The following is a 21,730-nucleotide window of genomic DNA, read 5'->3' as shown; positions in this document are numbered from 1 at the left end:
TGACCTTAGAAAAAGATGGGTGGTTTCATCTCAGGGTCTCTGAATAGATCGGATTCATCTCTAAAGAACAGCTGGTCTGCCTGCCCACATGTCTGTCTGTCTGTCTGTCTGTCTGTCTGTCTGTCTGTCTGTCTGTCTGTCTGTCTGTCTGTCTGTCTGTCTGCCTGCCTGCCTGCCTGCCTGCCTGCCTGCCTGCCTGCCTGCCTGCCTGCCTGCCTACCTACATGTCTGTCTGTCTGCCTGCCTGCCACCCGCCTGCCTACCCGTCCGTCCATCCGTCCGTCTGTCCGTCTGTCTGTCTGTCCGTCTGTCCGTCTGTCTGTCTGTCCGTCTGTCCGTCTGTCTGTCCGTCTGTCCGTCTGTCTGCCTTCCTGCCTGCCTGTATGTCTACCTGTCTGTCTGCCTACCCACCTGCCTACCATTCTGTCTGTCTGCCCCCTGCGCGCCCACCTGTCTGTCTGCCCCTGCGCGCCACCTGTCTGTCTGTCTGTCTGCCTACCTGTCTGTCTGTCTGTCTGTCTGTCTGTCTGTCTGTCTGTCTGTCTGTCTGCCTACCTGTCTGTCTGTCTGTCTGTCTGTCTGTCTGTCTGTCTGTCTGTCTGTCTGTCTGTCTGTCTGTCTACCTGTCTGCCTACCTGTCTGTCTGTCTGCCTACCTGTCTGTCTGTCTGTCTGCCCGCCTGTATGTCTGTCTGCCCACCTGTCTGTCTGCCTACCTGTCTGTCTGCCTACCTGTCTGTCTGCCTACCTACCTGTCTGTCTGTCTGTCTGCCTACCTGTCTGTCTGTCTGTCTGGCCCTCAGCTAGACCGTAGAGTACAGTACTGGGAGGGGCAACCTCTCTCTCTTTGTCTCTGGCCCTCAGATAGACCCTCCTTATCTCTCTCTTTGTCTCTGGCCCTCAGCTAGACCGTAGAGTACAGTACTGGGAGGGGCAACCTCTCTCTCTTTGTCTCTGGCCCTCAGATAGACCCTCCTTATCTCTCACTCACTCACTCACTCACTCACTCACTCACTCACTCACTCACTCACTCACTCACTCACTCACTCACTCACTCACTCACTCACTCACTCTTCCAAGAGAAGACCTGGCCTGATGAGTCCTGGCTGTCCCTGTACCCAGTTCACCTGGTCGTTCTGCTCATCCACCCAGCTTCTACATCCTGCATTGCTTGCTGTTTGGGGTTTTAGGCTGGGTTTCTGTATAGGCACTTTGTGACATTAGCTGATGTAAAATGGGCTTTATAAATAGATTTTATGTATTGATTTCTGCATAGAATCAGACCTGGGCTATTATTTTCTACCCAATCCTTGTAGAATAGTATCTATCCCTAGTCCTGTTACAATAGTATCTAACCCTAGTCCTAATAGTATCTATCCCTAGTCCTGTTACAATAGTATCTATCCCTAGTCCTGTTACAATAGTATCTAACCCTAGTCCTAATAGTATCTATCCCTAGTCCTGTTACAATAGTATCTAACCCTAGTCCTGTTACAATAGTATCTATCCCTAGTCCTGTTACAATAATATCTAACCCTAGTCCTGTTACAATATGATCTAACCCTAGTCCTGTTACAATAGTATCTCACCCTAGTCCTGTTACAATAGTATCTATCCCTAGTCCTGTTACAATAGTATCTAACCCTAGTCCTGTTACAATAGTATCTATCCCTAGTCCTGTTACAATAGTATCTAACCCTAGTCCTGTTCCAATAGTATCTAACCCTAGTCCCAATAGTATCTAACCCTAGTCCTGTTACAATAGTATCTAACCCTAGTCCCAATAGTATCTAACCCTAGTCCCAATAGTATCCAACCCTAGTCCCAATAGTATCTAACCCTAGTCCCAATAGTATCTAACCCTAGTCCTAATAGTATCTAACCCTAGTCCCAATAGTATCTAACCCTAGTCCCAATAGTATCTAACCCTAGTCCTAATAGTATCTAACCCTAGTCCCAATAGTATCTAACCCGTCCCAATAGTATCTAACCCTAGTCCCAATAGTATCTAACCCTAGTCCTAATAGTATCTAACCCTAGTCCTAATAGTATCTAACCCTAGTCCCAATAGTATCTAACCCTAGTCCTAATAGTATCTAACCCTAGTCCCAATAGTATCTAACCCTAGTCCCAATAGTATCTAACCCTAGTCCTAATAGTATCTAACCCTAGTCCCAATAGTATCTAACCCTAGTCCTAATAGTATCTAACCCTAGTCCCAATAGTATCTAACCCTAGTCCTAATAGTATCTAACCCTGAGTCCCAATAGTATCTAACCCTAGTCCTAATAGTATCTAACCCTAGTCCTCAATAGTATCTAACCCTAGTCCCAATAGTATCTAAGCCTAGCCCTGTTCCAATAGTATCTATCCCTAGTCCTAATAGTATCTAACCCTAGCCCTGTTACAATAGTATCTATCCCTAGTCCTGTTACAATAGTATCTAACCCTAGTCCTGTTACAATACTATCTAACCCTAGTCCCAATAGTATCTAACCCTAGTCCTAATAGTATCTAACCCTAGTCCTAATAGTATCTAACCCTAGTCCTAATAGTATCTAACCCTAGTCCTAATAGTATCTAACCCTAGTCCTAATAGTATCTAACCCTAGCCCTGTTACAATAGTATCTATCCCTAGTCCTAATAGTATCTAACCCTAGCCCTGTTACAATAGTATCTATCCCTAGTCCTAATAGTATCTAACCCTAGTCCTGTTACAATAGTATCTATCCCTAGCCCTAATAGTATCTAACCCTAGTCCTAATAGTATCTAACCCTAGTCCCAATAGTATCTAACCCTAGTCCTGTTACAATAGTATCTATCCCTAGTCCTAATAGTATCTAACCCTAGTCCTAATAGTATCTAACCCTAGTCCTAATAGTATCTAACCCTAGTCCTAATAGTATCTAACCCTAGTCCCAATAGTATCTATCCCTAGTCCTAATAGTATCTAACCCTAGTCCTAATAGTATCTATCCCTAGTCCTAATAGTATCTAACCCTAGTCCTAATAGTATCTAACCCTAGTCCTAATAGTATCTAACCCTAGTCCTAATAGTATCTAACCCTAGCCCTGTTACAATAGTATCTATCCCTAGTCCTAATAGTATCTAACCCTAGTCCTAATAGTATCTAACCCTAGTCCTAATAGTATCTAACCCTAGTCCTAATAGTATCTAACCCTAGTCCCAATAGTATCTATCCCTAGTCCTAATAGTATCTAACCCTAGTCCTAATAGTATCTATCCCTAGTCCTAATAGTATCTAACCCTAGTCCTAATAGTATCTAACCCTAGTCCTAATAGTATCTATCCCTAGTCCTAATAGTATCTATCCCTAGTCCTAATAGTATCTATCCCTAGTCCTAATAGTATCTAACCCTAGCCCTGTTAAGTACATCATGTATGTTTCACTGAAGGGGAACTGTAGCACCCGGACATTAGAGACTGGTTTCCCAGACACAGATCAGGCCTTTGACTCAGTAGCACTTTCAATGGAGAATACCTATTGAACATGCCCCTGATGTTTTAATGACCGGTTACCCTTATAAATACATTCCCATAGCTAAATATATACATTTCCTTACAAATACCCCCATGCTGCAGTAGTTAATGGTAGTGTGGTGGACAGGTAGGAGGAGGAACAGAGAGAGAGCAGCTGACAGCCTGTAATTTACACAGTTTAGTGACGTGTTTCTACCTAACAGTCACCTAACCTAACCTAACTTTCACATAACCCTCACCTAACTTTCACCTTTCCTAACTCTCACATAACCCTAACCTAACCTAACTTTCACCTAACCTAACCTAACTCTCACATAACCCTCACCTAACCTAACTTTCACCTAACCTAACCTAACTCTCACATAACCCTAACCTAACCTAACTCTCACATAACCCTCACCTAACCTAACTTTCACCTAACCTAACCTAACTCTCACATAACCCTCACCTAACCTAACTTTCACCTAACCTAACTCTCACAAAACCCTAACCTAACCTAACTTTCACCTAACCTAACCTAACTCTCACATAACCCTCACCTAACCTAACTTTCACATAACCCTCACCTAACTTTCACCTTTCCTAACTCTCACATAACCCTCACCTAACCTAACTTTCACCTAACCTAACCTAACTCTCACATAACCCTCACCTAACCTAACTTTCACCTAACCTAACTCTCACAAAACCCTCACCTAACCTAACTTTCACCTAACCCTCACCTAACTTTCACCTAACCTAACTTTCACCTAACCTAACTTTCACATAACCCTCACCTAACTTTCACCTTTCCTAACTCTCACATAACCCTCACCTAACCTAACTTTCACCTAACCTAACCTAACTTTCACATAACCCTCACCTAACTTTCACCTAACCTAACTCTCACATAACCCTCACCTAACTTTCACCTTTCCTAACTCTCACATAACCCTCACCTAACCTAACACTCACATAACCTAACTTTCACATAACCCTCACCTAACTTAACTTTCACCTAACCTAACTCTCACATAACTCTGACCTAACCTAACCCTCACCTAACCGTTACCTAACCTAATTCTCACCTAACCTAACCATTACCTAACCCTAACTTAACTATCACCTAACACTCACCCAACCTAACCCTCACCCAACCCCTCACTTACCTAACCTAACTCTCACTTAACCTGGCCTAACCGTTACCTAACCTAATTGTCACCTAACCTAACGTTACCTAACCTAACCCTAATTTAACTATCACCTAACACTCACCCAACCCCTCACTTAACCTAACCCCTCACCTAACCCTTAAACCTAACACTTACCTAACCTAACTCTCACATAACCCTCACCTAACCTAACCTAACCTAACGTTACCTGACCTAACCCTAACTTAACTATCACCTAACACTCACCCAACCTAACCCTCACTTAACCTGGCCTAACCTTAACCTAAACTAAATCTAACGTAACCCTCATCTGATTGTTAATTTCACTCTTACAGAATCAACACTAGAAATGTCACACTGAAAAATCTATCCGAGTCCCCACTGGTCGAGTCCAAGCCAGAGTCCCCACTGGTCGAGTCCAAGCCAGAGTCCCCACTGGTCGAGTCCAAGCCAGACTCCCCACTGGTTGAGTCCAAGCCAGAGTCCCTACTGGTTGAGTCCAAGCTAGACTCCCCACTGGTTGAGTCCAAGCCAGACTCCCCACTGGTCGAGTCCAAGCCAGACTCCCCACTGGTCGAGTCCAAGCCAGAGTCCCCACTGGTCGAGTCCAAGCCATACTCCCCACTGGTCGAGTCCAAGCCATACTCCCCACTGGTCGAGTCCAAGCCAGACTCCCTACTGGTCGAGTCCAAGCCAGACTCCCTACTGGTCGAGTCCAAGCCAGACTCCCCACTGGTCGAGTCCAAGCCAGAGTCCCCACTGGTCGAGTCCATGTCAAGTCACGAGTCATGAAAATGATGACTCGAGGCCGAATCAAGTCCGAGTCCTGGACTTAAGTACAACAACACTGCTCCCTTTGACCAGAGTCCTATGAGCTGTTGTCAAAAGTATTGCACCATAAATGTAATGTACTATAAGGGTAATGTACTATAAGGTAATGTACTATAGGGGTAATGTACTATAAGGGTAATGTACTATAAGGTAATGTACTATAGGGGTAATGTACTATAAGGGTAATGAACTATAAAGGTAATGTACTATAAGGGTAATGCACAACAAGGGTAATGTATTATAAGGGTAATGCACTAGAAAGGTAATGTACTATAAGGGTAATGTACTATAAAGGCAGTGTACTACAAGGGCAATGCACTAGAAAGGTAATGCACTATAAGGGTAATGCATTATAAGGTAATGTACTATAAGGGTAATGCACTAGAAAGGTAATGTACTATAAGGGTAATGTACTATAAAGGCAGTGTACTACAAGGGCAATGCACTAGAAAGGTAATGCACTATAAGGGTAATGCATTATAAGGTAATGTACTATAAGGGTAATGCACTAGAAAGGTAATGTACTATAAGGGTAATGTACTATAAGGGTAATGCACTAGAAAGGTAATGCACTATAAGGTGAAAAGGTTTTAATTGGGATGCATATAGCCTCGCTATTGTCACTTTACTGCTGCTGTTCAATTATTTGTTAATTTTAGTTATCTATTTTTTACTTAACACTTATTTCTCTTAAAACTTATTAAAGCATTAATGTTTAAAGGCTTGTAAGTAAGCATTTCACTGTAAGGTCTGTTGTATTCGGCGCACGTGACAAATAAAACGTCGATATGATTTGATTTGATTTGAAAAAATCCAATAGTCTGCAGTCAGGTGGTCTCAACGTTCCACGTTTAATATTTCAGCTGAAAGAGAGAATCTACAGAGTCTTTCCTCCTGCAGAACCACGACAGAACGCCACCGGACGGTATTGAACCGCCGTTGCCTAGCAACCACTACTCTACTGCCGCCATCCTATTGGGTATCTTCAGGACAGTATAATAGGAGGCTCCGACACGTCCATATATGGAGGCTACTTGGCCGTATTCGCAAAGAGCCTCAGAGTAGTGATAGAGGATCTAGGATCAGTTCCCCTTCTGTCCATGTAATTGTATTCATTATGATCTAAAAGGGGCTAAACTGATCCAAGCTCAGCACTCCTATTCTGAGATGCTGTTTGATATATAGACCCTGGTGTCCCCTACCAGCCCAATACCAGAATCCCAGTCTCAGTATGAGTGCAGTTACTAGTTATTTTATGAAATCAACCATTCTACGATCACCATTCTGGGAGCATTAATAATGAACCATTCCAGGAGTGCTATTAGTATTTATGTTCCTGAGGGACAGACAGCTGTCAATGCATATGTATTGATCACGTCTTGACTAATGCTTGCAGAAATCTGCTCTAAAGCAGTATCCACACCCATCGGATGTAGTGATCATAATATAGTAGCCATATGTAGGAAAACCAAAGTTCCAAAGGCTGGGCCTAATATAGTGTATAAGAGGTCATACAACAGATGTTGTAATGATTCCTATGTTGAAGGTCTAAAGAATATTTGCTGGTCAAATCATATCAATTTTATTTTTAAAGTCCTTCTTACATCAGCTGATATCTCAAAGTGCTGTACAGAAACCCAGCCTAAAACCCCCCAAAACAGAAAGCAATGCAGGATGTAGAAGCACGGTGGCTAGGAAAAAACTCCCTAGAAAGGCCGAGAACCTGGGAAGATCTGGTCTGTGGTGTGTATTGAGAAGCAACACTCGACGCTGCACTTGACGCATTTATGAAATTGATTATTCCGTTATTAAGAACCCATTAAGAAAATGACTGTTAAAAACTGTTAAATCCCAGTGGATTGATGAGGAATTGAAAAATTGGTACGGTTGAGAGGGACGAGGCAAAAAGGAACGACAAATAAATCTGGCTGCACAGCTGATCGTCAAGCGTTCTGTAAATTGAGAAATCATGTGACTAAACTAAACAAAAAGAAGAAGAAGCTGCACTATGAAACAAAGCTAAATTACATAAAGAACAAAAGTAAAACGCTTTGGAGCACCCTTTTTTTTTGCCTAAAATGACACCCACATCTAACTGCCTGTAGCTCAGGACCTAAAGCAAGGATATGCATATTCTTGATACCATTTGAAAGGAAACACTTTAAAGTTTGTGGAAATGTGAAATCAATGTAGGAGAACATAACACATTAGATCTGGTAAAAGATAATACAATGAAAAAAACATAATTTTGTATCATCATCTTTGAAATGCAAGAGAAAGGCCATTATGTATTATTTCAGCCCATGCGCAATTTAGATTTTGTGCCACTAGGTGGCAGCAGTGTATGTGCAACGTTTTAGACTGATCTAATGAACCATTGCATATCTGTTCAAAATGTTGTATCAAGACTGCCCAAATGTGCCTAATTCGATTATTAATACATTTTCAAGTTCATAACTGTGCACTCTCCTCAAACAATAGCATGGTATTCTTTCACTGTAATAGCTACTGTAAATTGGACAGTGCAGTTAGATTCACATTAGCCTACGTTAGCGCAACCGTCTAGCGGGGATGACACCGATCCCGTAGAGGTTAAATTACATTTTGGGCAAAAACGCAAACTCAGCTCCATCCAGATGATTTGTTCATCACAAAACCCCCTGATATTGCCAACTATTTTAATGATTTTTTTTCATTGGCAAGATTAGCTAATTTAGGCATGACATGCATAACTAACCAAATTATGAAAGACAAGAATTGTAATTTTGAATTCTGTAAAGTGAGTGTGGTAGAGGTGACACTTATTTTTTGTCTATCAACAATGACAAGCCACCTTGGGTCTGACAACTTGGATGGAAAATGACTGAGGACGATAGTGGACTATATTGCCACTGCTATTAGCCATCTCTTCAATGTAAGCCTACAGGAAAGTGTGTGCCCTCTGGCCTAGAAGGAAGCAAAAGACATTCCGCTACCCAAGGATAGCAGAGCACCCTTTACTGGCACAAACACACGACCAATCAGCCTGCTACCAATCCTTAGTAAACTTTTGGGAAATAAAGTGTTTGACCAGATACAATGCTATTTCACAGTAAACAAATGAACAACTGACTTTCAGCACGCTTATAGGGTATGATACTCAACATGTACGGCAGTTACACAAATGACTGAAGATTGGCTGAAGAAATGTACAATAAGAAGCTTGTGGGAGCAGTTTTGTTAGACTTTAGCGCAGCTTTTGACATTATCGATCATAGTCTGCTGCTGTAAAAATGCATGTGTTATGGCTTTACATCTCCTGCCATATCATGGGTTGAGAGTTTCCTGTCAAACAGAACACAGGGGGTGTTCTTTAATGGAAGCCTTGACAACATAATTCAGGTCAAGTTGGGCATTCCCCAGGGCAGTTGTCTAGGCCCCTTAGTTTTTTCAATCTTTACTAATGACAAGCCACTGGCTCTGAGTAAAGCCTGTGTGTCTATGTATGCGGATGACTCAACACTATACACATCATCTACCACAGCTAGTGAAATCACTGTAACACTTAAACCTGTTGGGGCTAGGGGGCAGTATTTGCACGGCTGGATAAAAAACGTACCCGATTTAAACTGGTTACTACTCTTGCCCAGAAATGAGAATATGCATATAATTAGTAGATTTGGATAGAAAACACTCTAAAGTTTCTAAAACTGTTTGAATGGTGTCTGTGAGTATAACAGAACTCATATGGCAGGCCAAAACCTGAGAAGATTCCATACAGGAAGTGCCCTGTCTGACAATTTGTTGTCCTTCTGTTGCATCTCTATCGAAAATACAGCATCTGTGCTGTAATGTGACACTTTCTAAGGCTTCCATTGGCTCTCTAAAGCCGCCAGAAAGTGGAATGGGGTGTCTGCTGTCTCTGGGCAAAGTACAGCTGCTCTGTTTGTGAGTGGTCAGCCTGGGGACAGTGAGACTGAGATTCCACTGGCTGTTGACGCAAGCGTCCCACCTTGCCCAGGGAGGTTAACAAAGAGCTGCAGTCAGTTTTAGAATGACTGGAGAACGTAGTGGTAAATATTTCTCAAACATAAAGCATTGTGTTTGGAACAAACCATTCACTAAACCGTAAAGCTCAACTAAATATTGTAATGAATAATATGGACTGTAAGATACTCAGGGACTGTAACTTTTACTCTCCCTTCCGGGAGAAGGTCCTCCCACGCCCTCCCTTCAGTAAAGCTTCGTTCCTCATCGTACACATCACTGACAATCTGAAATGGTCCAACCACACAGACAGTGTGGTGAAGAATGCGCAACAGTGCCTTTTCAACCTCAGGAGGCTGAATACCTTCTGGCTTGGCCCCTAAGACCCTGACAAGCTTGTACAGATATACCACTGAGAGCATCCTGTCGGGCTGTATCAACGTCTGGTATGGCAACACATCACCGGGGGCAAGCTAACTGGACACCTCCAGGACAACTACAGCACCCAATAACACAGAAAGGCCCAAAAAATCATCAAGGACATCAACCACCCGAGCCATGTCCTGTTCACCTTGTTATCAGAAACAAAACAGTTTCTATCTCAAGCCCATCAGACTGTTAAATAGTCACCACTAGCCGGCCTCCACCCAGCACCCTGCCCTGAACTTTAGTCACTGTTACTAGCCGGCCTCCACCCAGTACCCTGTCCTGAACTTTAGTCACTGTTACTAGCCGGCTACTACCCGGTTACTCAACCCTGCACCTTAGAGGCTGCTGCCCTATGTACATAGTCATGGAACATGGGTCACTTTAATAATGTTTACATGTTGTTTTACACATTTTATATGTATATACTGCATTCTACTGTATTTATTTATATTTCTAGTCAATGCCACTCCGAATATTTATATACAGTTTTTCTTAATTCCAATCTTTTACTTTGAGATTTGTGTGTATTGTTGTGAATTGTTACATACTACTGCACTGTTGGAGCTGGGAACACAAGCATTTCGCTACACCCGCATTAACATCAGCTAAATATGTGTATGTGACCATTCAAATTGTATTTCATTTGATTTTCAGCAAGTTGAGGAGACTAAACACCTTGGTGTAACTCTGAATTGTAAACTGTCAAAGAATATTGATGCAATGATAGCTAAGACAGGGAGAGGTCTGTCCATAATAGCTGCTGCCTTGGCAGGAACAAATGGGGATCCATAATAAACCCCAGGAAGAGTAGCTGCTGCCTTGGCAGGAACTAATGGGGGATCCATAATAAACCCCAAGAAGAGTAGCTGCTGCCTTGACAGGAACTAATGGGGATCCATAATAAACCCCAGGAAGAGTAGCTGCTGCCTTGGCAGGAACTAATGGAGATCCATAATAAACCCCAGGAAGAGTAGCTGCTGACTTGGCAGGAACTAATGGGGGATCCATAATAAACCCCAGGAAGAGTAGCTGCTGCCTTGGCAGGAACTAATGGGGATCCATAATAAACCCCAGGAAGAGTAGCTGCTGCCTTGGCAGGAACTAATGGGGATCCATAATAAACCTCAGGAAGAGTAGCTGCTGCCTTGGCAGGAACTAATGGGGATCCATAATAAACCCCAGGAAGAGTAGCTGCTGCCTTGACAGGAACTAATGGGGATCCATAATAAACCCCAGGAAGAGTAGCAGCTGCCTTGCCAGGAACTAATGAGGATCCATAATAAACCCCAGGAAGAGTAGCTGCTGCCTTGACAGGAACTAATGGGGATCCATAATAAACCCCAGGAAGAGTAGCTGCTGCCTTGGCAGGAACTAATGCGGATCCATAATAAACCCCAGGAAGAGTAGCTGCTGCCTTGACAGGAACTAATGGGGATCCTTAATAAACCCCAGGAAGAGTAGCTGCTGCCTTGACAGGAACTAATGGGGATCCATAATAAACCCCAGGAAGAGTAGCTCCTGCCTTGACAGGAACTAATGGGGATCCATAATAAACCCCAGGAAGAGTAGCTGCTGCCTTGACAGGAACTAATGGGGATCCTCCCCTCTCCCCCTGCTCACATGGCAGCTCTCCTCTTCCCACTACTCTGTTGCTCTTTTCCGCCCATTTCCCCCTCCCCCTGCTCACATCATCAGTCCCTCTCTTCCTCTCCTTTTCTCATCCCACAGAGAGAGAGAGAGAGAGAGAGAGAGAGAGAGAGAGAGAGAGAGAGAGAGAGAGAGTGTGAGAGAGAGAGAAAAAGAGAGAGAGAGAGAGAGAGAAAGAGAGAGAGAGAGAGAGAGGGGGAGAGAGAGGGGAGAGAGAGAGAGAGAGAGAGGGGAGAGAGAGGGGGGAGAGAGAGAGAGAGAGGGGGGGGGGAAGAGAGGGAGAGAGAGAGAGAGAGAGAGAGAGAGGGAGAGAGAGAGAGAGAGAGGGGGAGAGAGAGAGAGAAAGAGCGAGAGAGAGAGAGAGCGAGAGAGAGCGAGAGAGAGCGAGAGAGCGAGAGAGCGAGAGAGAGAGAGAGGAGAGAGAGAGAGAGAGAGTGGCTTATCCTTATTCACCTCTTCCAGTCTAAAAATAGCCTCCACCCCCTACAAATATCTCCACAGAGAAAGAGCTGGAGAACATTGATTTTCTCAAAGCTATTCATGGGTTCCATGTTTCGTGACAATATTGTTTTGAACATTTGTTTTGGACTGATGCCCGACTGAGCATTCTACTCTGCTTTACAGTGGCTTGGAAATACAATGATATTCAAAAGGAGGAAAATAATTACGGAGATATAGATATATATATAGATATACAGAGATATAGATATACAGAGACATAGATATATAGAAATACAGATATATATAGATATACAGAGATATATATATAGAGATATATATATATATATATAGATATAGATATATATAGATATACAGAGATATAGATATATATAGATATATATATATATAGATATAGATATATATAGATATACAGAGATATAGATATATATAGATATACAGAGATATAGATATATAGAAATACAGATATATAGATATATATAGATATAGATATACAGAGATATAGAAATACAGAGATATAGATATATAGAGATATAGAAATACAGAGATATAGATATATAGATATACAGAGAGAGATAAAGATCTATAGAGACATGTGACCGACCAGCTCCAATCGATCTTCGGTAGCAAAGTTTGAAATTGTGTTTTTTACATTGGATAGAGACTCAGAGCTACAAAATGATATATAATACACTGCAGTTGAATAATAATGGGGAAAGTATTTTTTTCTTTGAAAGTTGATAAACCTGTAAACTCACTTTTGAGAAAATGGCCCTTGAATATTTTTGGTACACCTACTGGAGAGCTCTTCTTTGTCTCCACCCATTCAGCATCGTTCACACCCACTTAAGCCTTAGCCCCACCCATCTCTTTAAGGATTCACATGTGAGGCCATGTGCTAAACAGAGTGAGTTGTGTAGTAAACAACCAAAGATTAAGACTAAAGGCTGGTTTATACTACAGGTGTGTTTGTACATTTAATCTGGAGTGCCAGAGTTTGCTCTGGGCATTCCATTGTCAGATTGTCGACTTATCCAATGAACCATTGTATTTCTGTTCAAAATGTTGTATCATGACTGCCGAAATGTGCCTAATTGGTTTATTAATACATTTTCAAGTTCAAAACTGTGCACTCTCATCAAACAATAGCATGGTATTATTTCACTGTAATAGCTACAGTAAATTGGACAGTGCAGTTAGATTAACACGAATTTAAGCTTTCTGCCCATATCAGATATGTCTATATCCTGGGAAATTTTCTTGTTACTTACAACCTCATGCTAATCGCATTAGCCTACGTTAGCTCAACCGTCCCGCGGGCTCCCACCGATCCTGTAGAGGATATCAAATCAAATCAAATGTATTTATAAAGCCCTTCGTACATCAGCTGATATCTCAAAGTGCTGTACAGAAACCCAGCCTAAAACCCCAAACAGCAAGCAATGCATGTGAAAGAAGCACTTTCGTATGGTATCATGTGATATGACACTTTGGTATGGTAATCTGAGCTGGTGGAGCAAAAGCAAACTGACCAGGATAGTAAACACAGCCAGCAAAGTAATTGGTTGACCACAGGCACATTTGAGCAGCACATCAAGGCAACCAAAAAGATGGCACTGGCTGTCGTTGGCGACCCTTCCCACCCTCTACAGTAAACCCTCAGTTCGAGAGGCTTCCCTCTGGCCGGCGCTTCAGAATGCCCATGGCCAAGAAGAACATATTCAAATATTAATTCGACTCAACTTTCCCATTGATCTCGTCATCTTTCTTCTGGAATGCGAAGGACATAAAACAATATAGAGATAAGATCGATATTGATGTTGAGACGCGACATGTAAGTATTTTCATATTTTAGCTTTTCATATTAATTTGAAATTCCTGTTATTTTTTTCTTTTTTCTTTTCAGAAGAATTCTCAACAAAAGCTGCGTATCTCTGTGAAATGTCAACGAAGCACTGAGTTTATTTTTTGTAATTTTTTGTTGTTATTTTACCGTTATTTTACCAGGTAAGTTGACTGAGAACACATTCTCATTTACATTAACAACCTGGGGAATAGTTACAAGGGAGAGGAGGGGGGGATTAATGAGCCAATTATAAACTGGGGATGATTAGGTGGCCTTGATGGTATGAGGGACAGATTGTGAATTTAGCCAGGACACCAGGGGTTAACACCCCTACTCTTAAGATAAGTGCCATGGGATCTTTAATGACCTCAGAGAGTCAGGACACCCGTTTAACATCCCATCCAAAAGACAGCACCTTACACAGGGCAATGTCCCCAATCACTGCCCTGGGGCTTTGGGATATTTTTATAGACCAGAGGAAAGAGTGCCTCCTACTGGCCCTCCAACACCACTTCCAGCAGCATCTGGTCTCCCATCCAGGGACTGACCAGGACCAACCCTACTTAGCTTCAGAGGCAAGCCAGCAGTTGGATATACCAACCGTTTCATTTATTTTTTTCAAAGCTTTTTACATTTACAGTAATTCAGCTCGTATCATTGCTAATTGGGATTTTATGCGACCAATCGGAAACAACTTTGAAGAGGGAGACGCACCAAAAAATGTAAAGTCTTCGAAAGTTGTTACGAGAAACCTACATCGCTATGACAACAGAGCTCTGGGCTTTTCATTGGATGCATTAGGTATCTGACTTTAGATAATGTTAAGGATATCTTAGTGAAAGACCCCACTGAACAATTCAGAACATAAAAAAGAAAAATCATATCTGTCTTGGTAAAATTACATTTATAACACAAGGAAGTTACATTTCATCACCGAAACGTGTTTTATTTCACCCACAGTGGACAGAGTGAGTTGACACTACATTCTGTAGACTGGAGCCTCTCCTCAGGACAATAGAAATTCACACTTCAATTTTAATTGACCCAGGCACTGGACAATAGAAATTCAGACTTCAATTTGACTTCAATTTCAATTGACCCAGGCACTAGACAATAGAAATTCAGACTTCAATTTGACTTCAATTTCAATTGACCCAGGCACTGGACAATAGAAATTCAGACTTCAATTTGACTTCAATTTCAATTGACCCAGGCACTAGACAATAGAAATTCAGACTTCAATTTGACTTCAATTTCAATTGACCCAGGCACTAGACAATAGAAATTCACACTTCAATTTCAATTGACCCAGTCACTGGACAATAGAAATTCAGACTTCAATTTCAATTGACCCAGGCATTAGACAATTGAAATTCAGACTTCAATTTCAATTAACCCAGGCACTAGACAATAAAAATTCAGACTTCAATTTGAATTGACCCAGTCACTGGACAATAGAAATTCAGACTTCAATTTGAATTGACCCAGGCACTAGACAATAAAAATTCAGGCTTCAATTTGACTTCAATTTGAATTGACCCAGGCACTAGACAATAGAAATTCAGACTTCAATTTGACTTCAATTTCAATTGACCCAGGCACTGGACAATAGAAATTCAGACTTCAATTTGACTTCAATTTCAATTGACCCAGGCACTAGACAATAGAAATTCAGACTTCAATTTGACTTCAATTTCAATTGACCCAGGCACTAGACAATAGAAATTCACACTTCAATTTCAATTGACCCAGTCACTGGACAATAGAAATTCAGACTTCAATTTCAATTGACCCAGGCATTAGACAATTGAAATTCAGACTTCAATTTCAATTAACCCAGGCACTAGACAATAAAAATTCAGACTTCAATTTGAATTGACCCAGTCACTGGACAATAGAAATTCAGACTTCAATTTGAATTGACCCAGGCACTAGACAATAAAAATTCAGGCTTCAATTTGACTTCAATTTGAATTGACCCAGGCACTAGACAATAGAAATTCAGACTTCAATTTGAATTGACCCAGGCACTAGACAATAAAAATTCAGACTTCAATTTGAATTGACCCAGTCACTGGACAATAGAAATTCAGACTTCAATTTGAATTGACCCAGGCACTAGACAATAAAAATTCAGACTTCAATTTGAATTGACCCAGTCACTGGACAATAGAAATTCAGACTTCAATTTGATTTGACCAAGACACTAGACAATAGAAATTCAGACTTCAATTTGACTTCAATTTGAATTGACCCAGGCACTAGACAATAGAAATTCAGACTTCAATTTCAATTGACCCAGGCACTAGACAATAAAAATTCAGACTTCAATTTGAATTGACCCAGTCACTGGACAATAGAAATTCAGACTTCAATTTGAATTGACCCAGGCACTAGACAATAAAAATTCAGACTTCAATTTGAATTGACCCAGTCACTGGACAATAGAAATTCAGACTTCAATTTGATTTGACCAAGACACTAGACAATAGAAATTCAGACTTCAATTTGACTTCAATTTGAATTGACCCAGGCACTAGACAATAGAAATTCAGACTTCAATTTGACTTCAATTTGAATTGACCCAGGCACTGGACAATAGAAATTCAGACTTCAATTTGACTTCAATTTGAATTGACCCAGGCACTGACTACAATCACACGTAGTCAGTGTTAGCATTGCTTATTTGACATTAATGTAACACTGTCTGAACACTGTCTGAACACTGTCTGAACACTGTCTGAACACTGTCTGAACACTGTCTGAACACTGTCTGAACACTGTCTGAACACACCGTACACAGACAGACAGACAGACAGACGGATAATGTTCTAACACAATGTTCTGGACCAATCATTTAGGCCTATACGTGCCTGTTCATCTGTCTGCTTGATGTGCTCAGTTCAGTCATCAGTAATATTGATTTGAACAATGACAGTGTCCGTCTGCATATCAGAATGGCTCTCTATTTCCTATATAGTGCACTACTTTTAAACAAGGTCTTTATAGGGTTCGCGTAGGGAATAGAGAGGCATTTGGGATGCATGTCAGACAGTTATGAAATACTGTGAAACTCTAGCTGTTAAAAAAAAGCTATTTTTAAGGACGTGTGTGCTGTACAAAGACAACGAGACCGATATCGATATTCCTGATGACTGAACTGAAAACGTCAAGCAGACAGTCTGGTCTGATGACATCATAATCCTGGTCATAAGAGGATAGGATATATTTTATTGTACGCTCCTGCAGAAAAAATAGTTCTGAAAGGGTTCTTCGGCTGTCCCCGGTAGGAGAACCTTTATTGGTTCTAGGTAGAAACCTTCTGAGTTGCGAAAGGTTTTTTTTATATATGGAAGCCAAAAAGGGTTCAACCTGGAACCAAAAACAGAGAATACACACACACACACTACAGTACACACACACACACACACACACACACACACACACACACACACACACACACACACACACACACACACACACACACACACACACACACACAGTACACACACACACACACACACACACACACAGTACACACACAGTACACACACAGTACACACACACACACACACAGTACACACACACACACACACACAGTACACACACAGTACACACACACAGACACAGACAGTACACACACACAGACACAGACACACAGACACAGACACACAGACACAGACACAGACACAGACACAGACACAGACACACACACACACACACACACACACACACACACACACACACACACACACACACACACACACACACACACACACACACACACACACACACACACACACACACACACACACACACACACACACACACACACACACACACAAATACAGCTGATCTCTCTGACGTTACTCTAAATAAAACAACTGATCTCTCTCATCCTGAGGCTGCATTTATTGTAGCTGGGGATTTTAACAAGGCTAATCTGAAAACAAGGCTCCCTAAATTGTATCAGCGTATCGAATGTGCGACCCGGGCTGGCAAAACCCTAGATCATTGTTATTCTAACTTCCGCGACGCATACAAAGCCCTCCCCCGCCTTCCTTTTGGAAAATCTGACCACGACTCCATTTTGTTGCTCCCAGCCTATAGACAGAAACTAAAACAGGAAGCTCCCGCGCTCAGGTCTGTTCAACGCTAGTCCGACCAATCGGATTCCACACTTCGAGATTGCTTCGATCACGTGGACTGGGATATGTTCCGCATAGCGTCGAACAACAACATTGATGAATACGCTGATTCGGTGAGCGAGTTTATTAGCAAGTGCATCGGTGATGTTGTACCCACAGCAACTATTAAAACATTCCCCAACCAGAAACCGTGGATTGATGGCAGCATTCGCGCAAAACTGAAAGCCCGAACCACTGCTTTTAATCAGGGCAAGGTGACCGGAAACATGACCGAATATAAACAGTGTAGCTATTCCCTCCGCAAGGTAATCAAACAAGCTAAGCGTCAGTACAGAGACAAAGTGGAGTCGCAATTCAACGGCTCAGACACGAGAGGTATGTGGCAGCGTCTACAGTCAATCACGGACTACAAAAGAAAAACCAGCCCTGTCGCGGACCAGGATGTCTTGCTCCCAGACAAACTAAACAACTTCTTTGCTCGCTTTGAGGACAATACAGTGCCACTGACACAGCCCGCTACCAAAACCTGCGGGCTCTCCTTCACTGTAGCCAACGTGAGTAAAACATTTAAACGTGTTAACCCTCGCAAGGCTGCAGGCCCAGACGGCATCCCCGGCCGCGTCCTCAGAGTATGCGCAGACCAGCTGGCTGGTGTGTTTACAGACATATTCAATCAATCCTTATCCCAGTCTGCTGTTCCCACATGCTTCAAGAGGGCCACCATTGTTCCTGTTCCCAAGAAAGCTAAGGTAACTGAGCTAAATGTAAATGTAAATTACTAGGGAAAAGCAGTAAAACTGACTTTGAGGTCAATTTGTAAGTCGCTCTGGATAAGAGCGTCTGCTAAATGACTTAAATGTAATGTTAAATGTAAATGACTACCGTGATCAGTAGTGGTCAGTAGTAGTCTATGAAAGTAGAAAAATAAATATTTGACACACTGGAAAGAATCAACCAAAAAACAGAGCAAATTGGAACGCTATCTGGCCCTAAACAGAGAGAACACCTGCCTACTGTGACTGACCATAAAATGTCAAAAATCCTAGACTATATACAGACTCAGTGAGCATAGCCTTGCTATTGAGAAAGGCCGCCGTAGGCAGACCTGGCTCTCAAGAGAAGACAGGCTATGTGCAACACTGTCCACAAAATGAGGTGGAAACTGAGCTTCACTTCCTAACCTCCAGCCAAATGTATGACCATATTAGAGACACATATTTTCCACAGATCAATCAGACCCACAAATAATTTGAAAACAAATCAAACATTGATAAACTCCATATCTGTTAGGTAGACAGACAGACAGACAGACAGACAGACAGACAGACAGACAGACAGACAGACAGACAGACAGACAGACAGACAGACAGACAGACAGACAGACAGACAGACAGACAGACAGACAGACAGACAGACAGACAGACAGACAGACAGACAGACAGACAGACAGACAGACAGACAGACAGACAGACAGACAGACAGACAGACAGACAGACAGACAGACAGACAGACAGACAGACAGACAGACAGACAGACAGACAGACAGACAGACAGACAGACAGACAGACAGACAGACAGACAGACAGACAGACAGACAGACAGACAGACAGACAGACAGACAGACAGACAGACAGACAGACAGACAGACAGACAGACAGACAGACAGACAGACAGACAGACAGACAGACAGACAGACAGACAGACAGACAGACAGACAGACAGACAGACAGACAGACAGACAGACAGACAGACAGACAGACAGACAGACAGACAGACAGACAGACAGACAGACAGACAGACAGACAGACAGACAGACAGACAGACAGACAGACAGACAGACAGACAGACAGACAGACAGACAGACAGACAGACAGACAGACAGACAGACAGACAGACAGACAGACAGACAGACAGACAGACAGACAGACAGATAGACAGATAGATAGATAGATAGATAGATAGATAGATAGATAGATAGATAGATAGATAGATAGATAGATAGATAGATAGATAGATAGATAGATAGATAGATAGATAGATATGGGACTCACTTGGCCAGCTTGGTCTCTATGTGTTGTCGTAGCTCCTGTCTCTCCAGGTCTGAGCGAACAGGGAAGATGTTTCTGTCCTCCAGCTCCTGCTGACTGGGCCGGTTACGAAGCTTCACCGTTAACAACTCTTTACGCATCAGCCGGGGCAGGGTGCCTACACACACACACACACACAGACACACACACACACACAGACACAGACACACACACACACACACACACACACACACACACACACACACACACACACACACACACACACACACACACAGATAGCAAGTAAAACACTGGAATGGTAGATTTGTAGTAGAAGAAAGTGCAAAGTAGAAATAGAAATAACCCTTGTCAATTTCTTCTAGTCTGGACAACATTGGATTAAAGCTGCAGCCCTGTACCTTCCACTGCACGAGGATGAGAAAGCCTGGTGGACATTTCTCCTAGGATCTTGGCTTTCAGGCTTCTAGCAGCCCAGAGACGGTTGTACAGTGACGGTTCTAGCAGCCCAGAGACTGTTGTACAGTGACGGTTCTAGCAGCCCAGAGACTGTTGTACAGTGACGGTTCTAGCAGCCCAGAGACTGTTGTACAGTGACGGTTCTAGCAGCCCAGAGACTGTTGTACAGAGACGGTTCTAGCAGCCCAGAGACTGTTGTACAGAGACGGTTCTAGCAGCCCAGAGACTGTTGTACAGTGACGGTTCTAGCAGCCCAGAGACTGTTGTACAGTGACGGTTCTAGCAGCCCAGAGACTGTTGTACAGTGACGGTTCTAGCAGCCCAGAGACGGTTGTACAGAGACGGTTCTAGCAGCCCAGAGACTGTTGTACAGTGACGGTTCTAGCAGCCCAGAGACTGTTGTACAGAGACGGTTCTAGCAGCCCAGAGACTGTTGTACAGTGACGGTTCTAGCAGCCCAGAGACTGTTGTACAGAGACGGTTCTAGCAGCCCAGAGACTGTTGTACAGAGACGGTTCTAGCAGCCCAGAGACTGTTGTACAGTGACGGTTCTAGCAGCCCAGAGACTGTTGTACAGAGACGGTTCTAGCAGCCCAGAGACTGTTGTACAGTGACGGTTCTAGCAGCCCAGAGACTGTTGTACAGAGACGGTTCTAGCAGCCCAGAGACTGTTGTACAGTGACGGTTCTAGCAGCCCAGAGACTGTTGTACAGAGACGGTTCTAGCAGCCCAGAGACTGTTGTACAGAGACGGTTCTAGCAGCCCAGAGACTGTTGTACAGTGACGGTTCTAGCAGCCCAGAGACTGTTGTACAGAGACGGTTCTAGCAGCCCAGAGACTGTTGTACAGTGACGGTTCTAGCAGCCCAGAGACTGTTGTACAGTGACGGTTCTAGCTGGGTCGACACAGCCTACACATTAATGAGGAGAGCAGGCTGTTTGGCCTTAGACAAGCACCTTTTCCTCTTAAAGCTGGAGGGGGGTGATCTGTCTGGCCTGACTCCATTCTATGAGTCTGTTATGCAGGCTTGGAGAGTTATCAACATGTCCCGTAAGGCCGGCACGCCACCAAGGATGTGACTTTTTGAAGAGCCTCTTTGTTACAACACTGCCATCCAGTCCCCTGCTGTGGGTTCAGCGAACCTACATTCATGCCTCTTTCTCCTCTCTCTCCTCTCTCTCCTTTCTCTCTCTCTCCTCTCTCCCCTCTCTCTCCTCTTTCTCTCCTCTCAATCTCTTCTCTCCCC

At 42.9% G+C, this 21,730-nt stretch overlaps 1 protein-coding gene across 6 annotated transcripts in view; it reads right to left on the bottom strand.

Annotated features, from left to right (window-relative positions):
* The window catches only part of LOC106583825 (phosphatase and actin regulator 3), an 80,652-nt gene that overhangs the window by 24,630 nt on the left and 34,292 nt on the right, over positions 1 to 21,730 (bottom strand). For all 6 annotated transcript variants that reach the window (XM_082967761.1, XM_082967760.1, XM_045705471.2 and 3 more), the window contains one exon: positions 20,032 to 20,185. In XM_082967761.1, coding sequence (XP_082823887.1) covers positions 20,032 to 20,185 — 154 coding nt within the window. The remainder of the gene's footprint in view (positions 1 to 20,031; positions 20,186 to 21,730) is intronic.

Source organism: Salmo salar, chromosome 22, assembly GCF_965601325.2.
Source record: "Salmo salar chromosome 22, fSalSal1, whole genome shotgun sequence".
NCBI lineage: Eukaryota > Metazoa > Chordata > Actinopteri > Salmoniformes > Salmonidae > Salmo > Salmo salar.
This window is presented reverse-complemented; position numbering and strand designations above follow the sequence as displayed.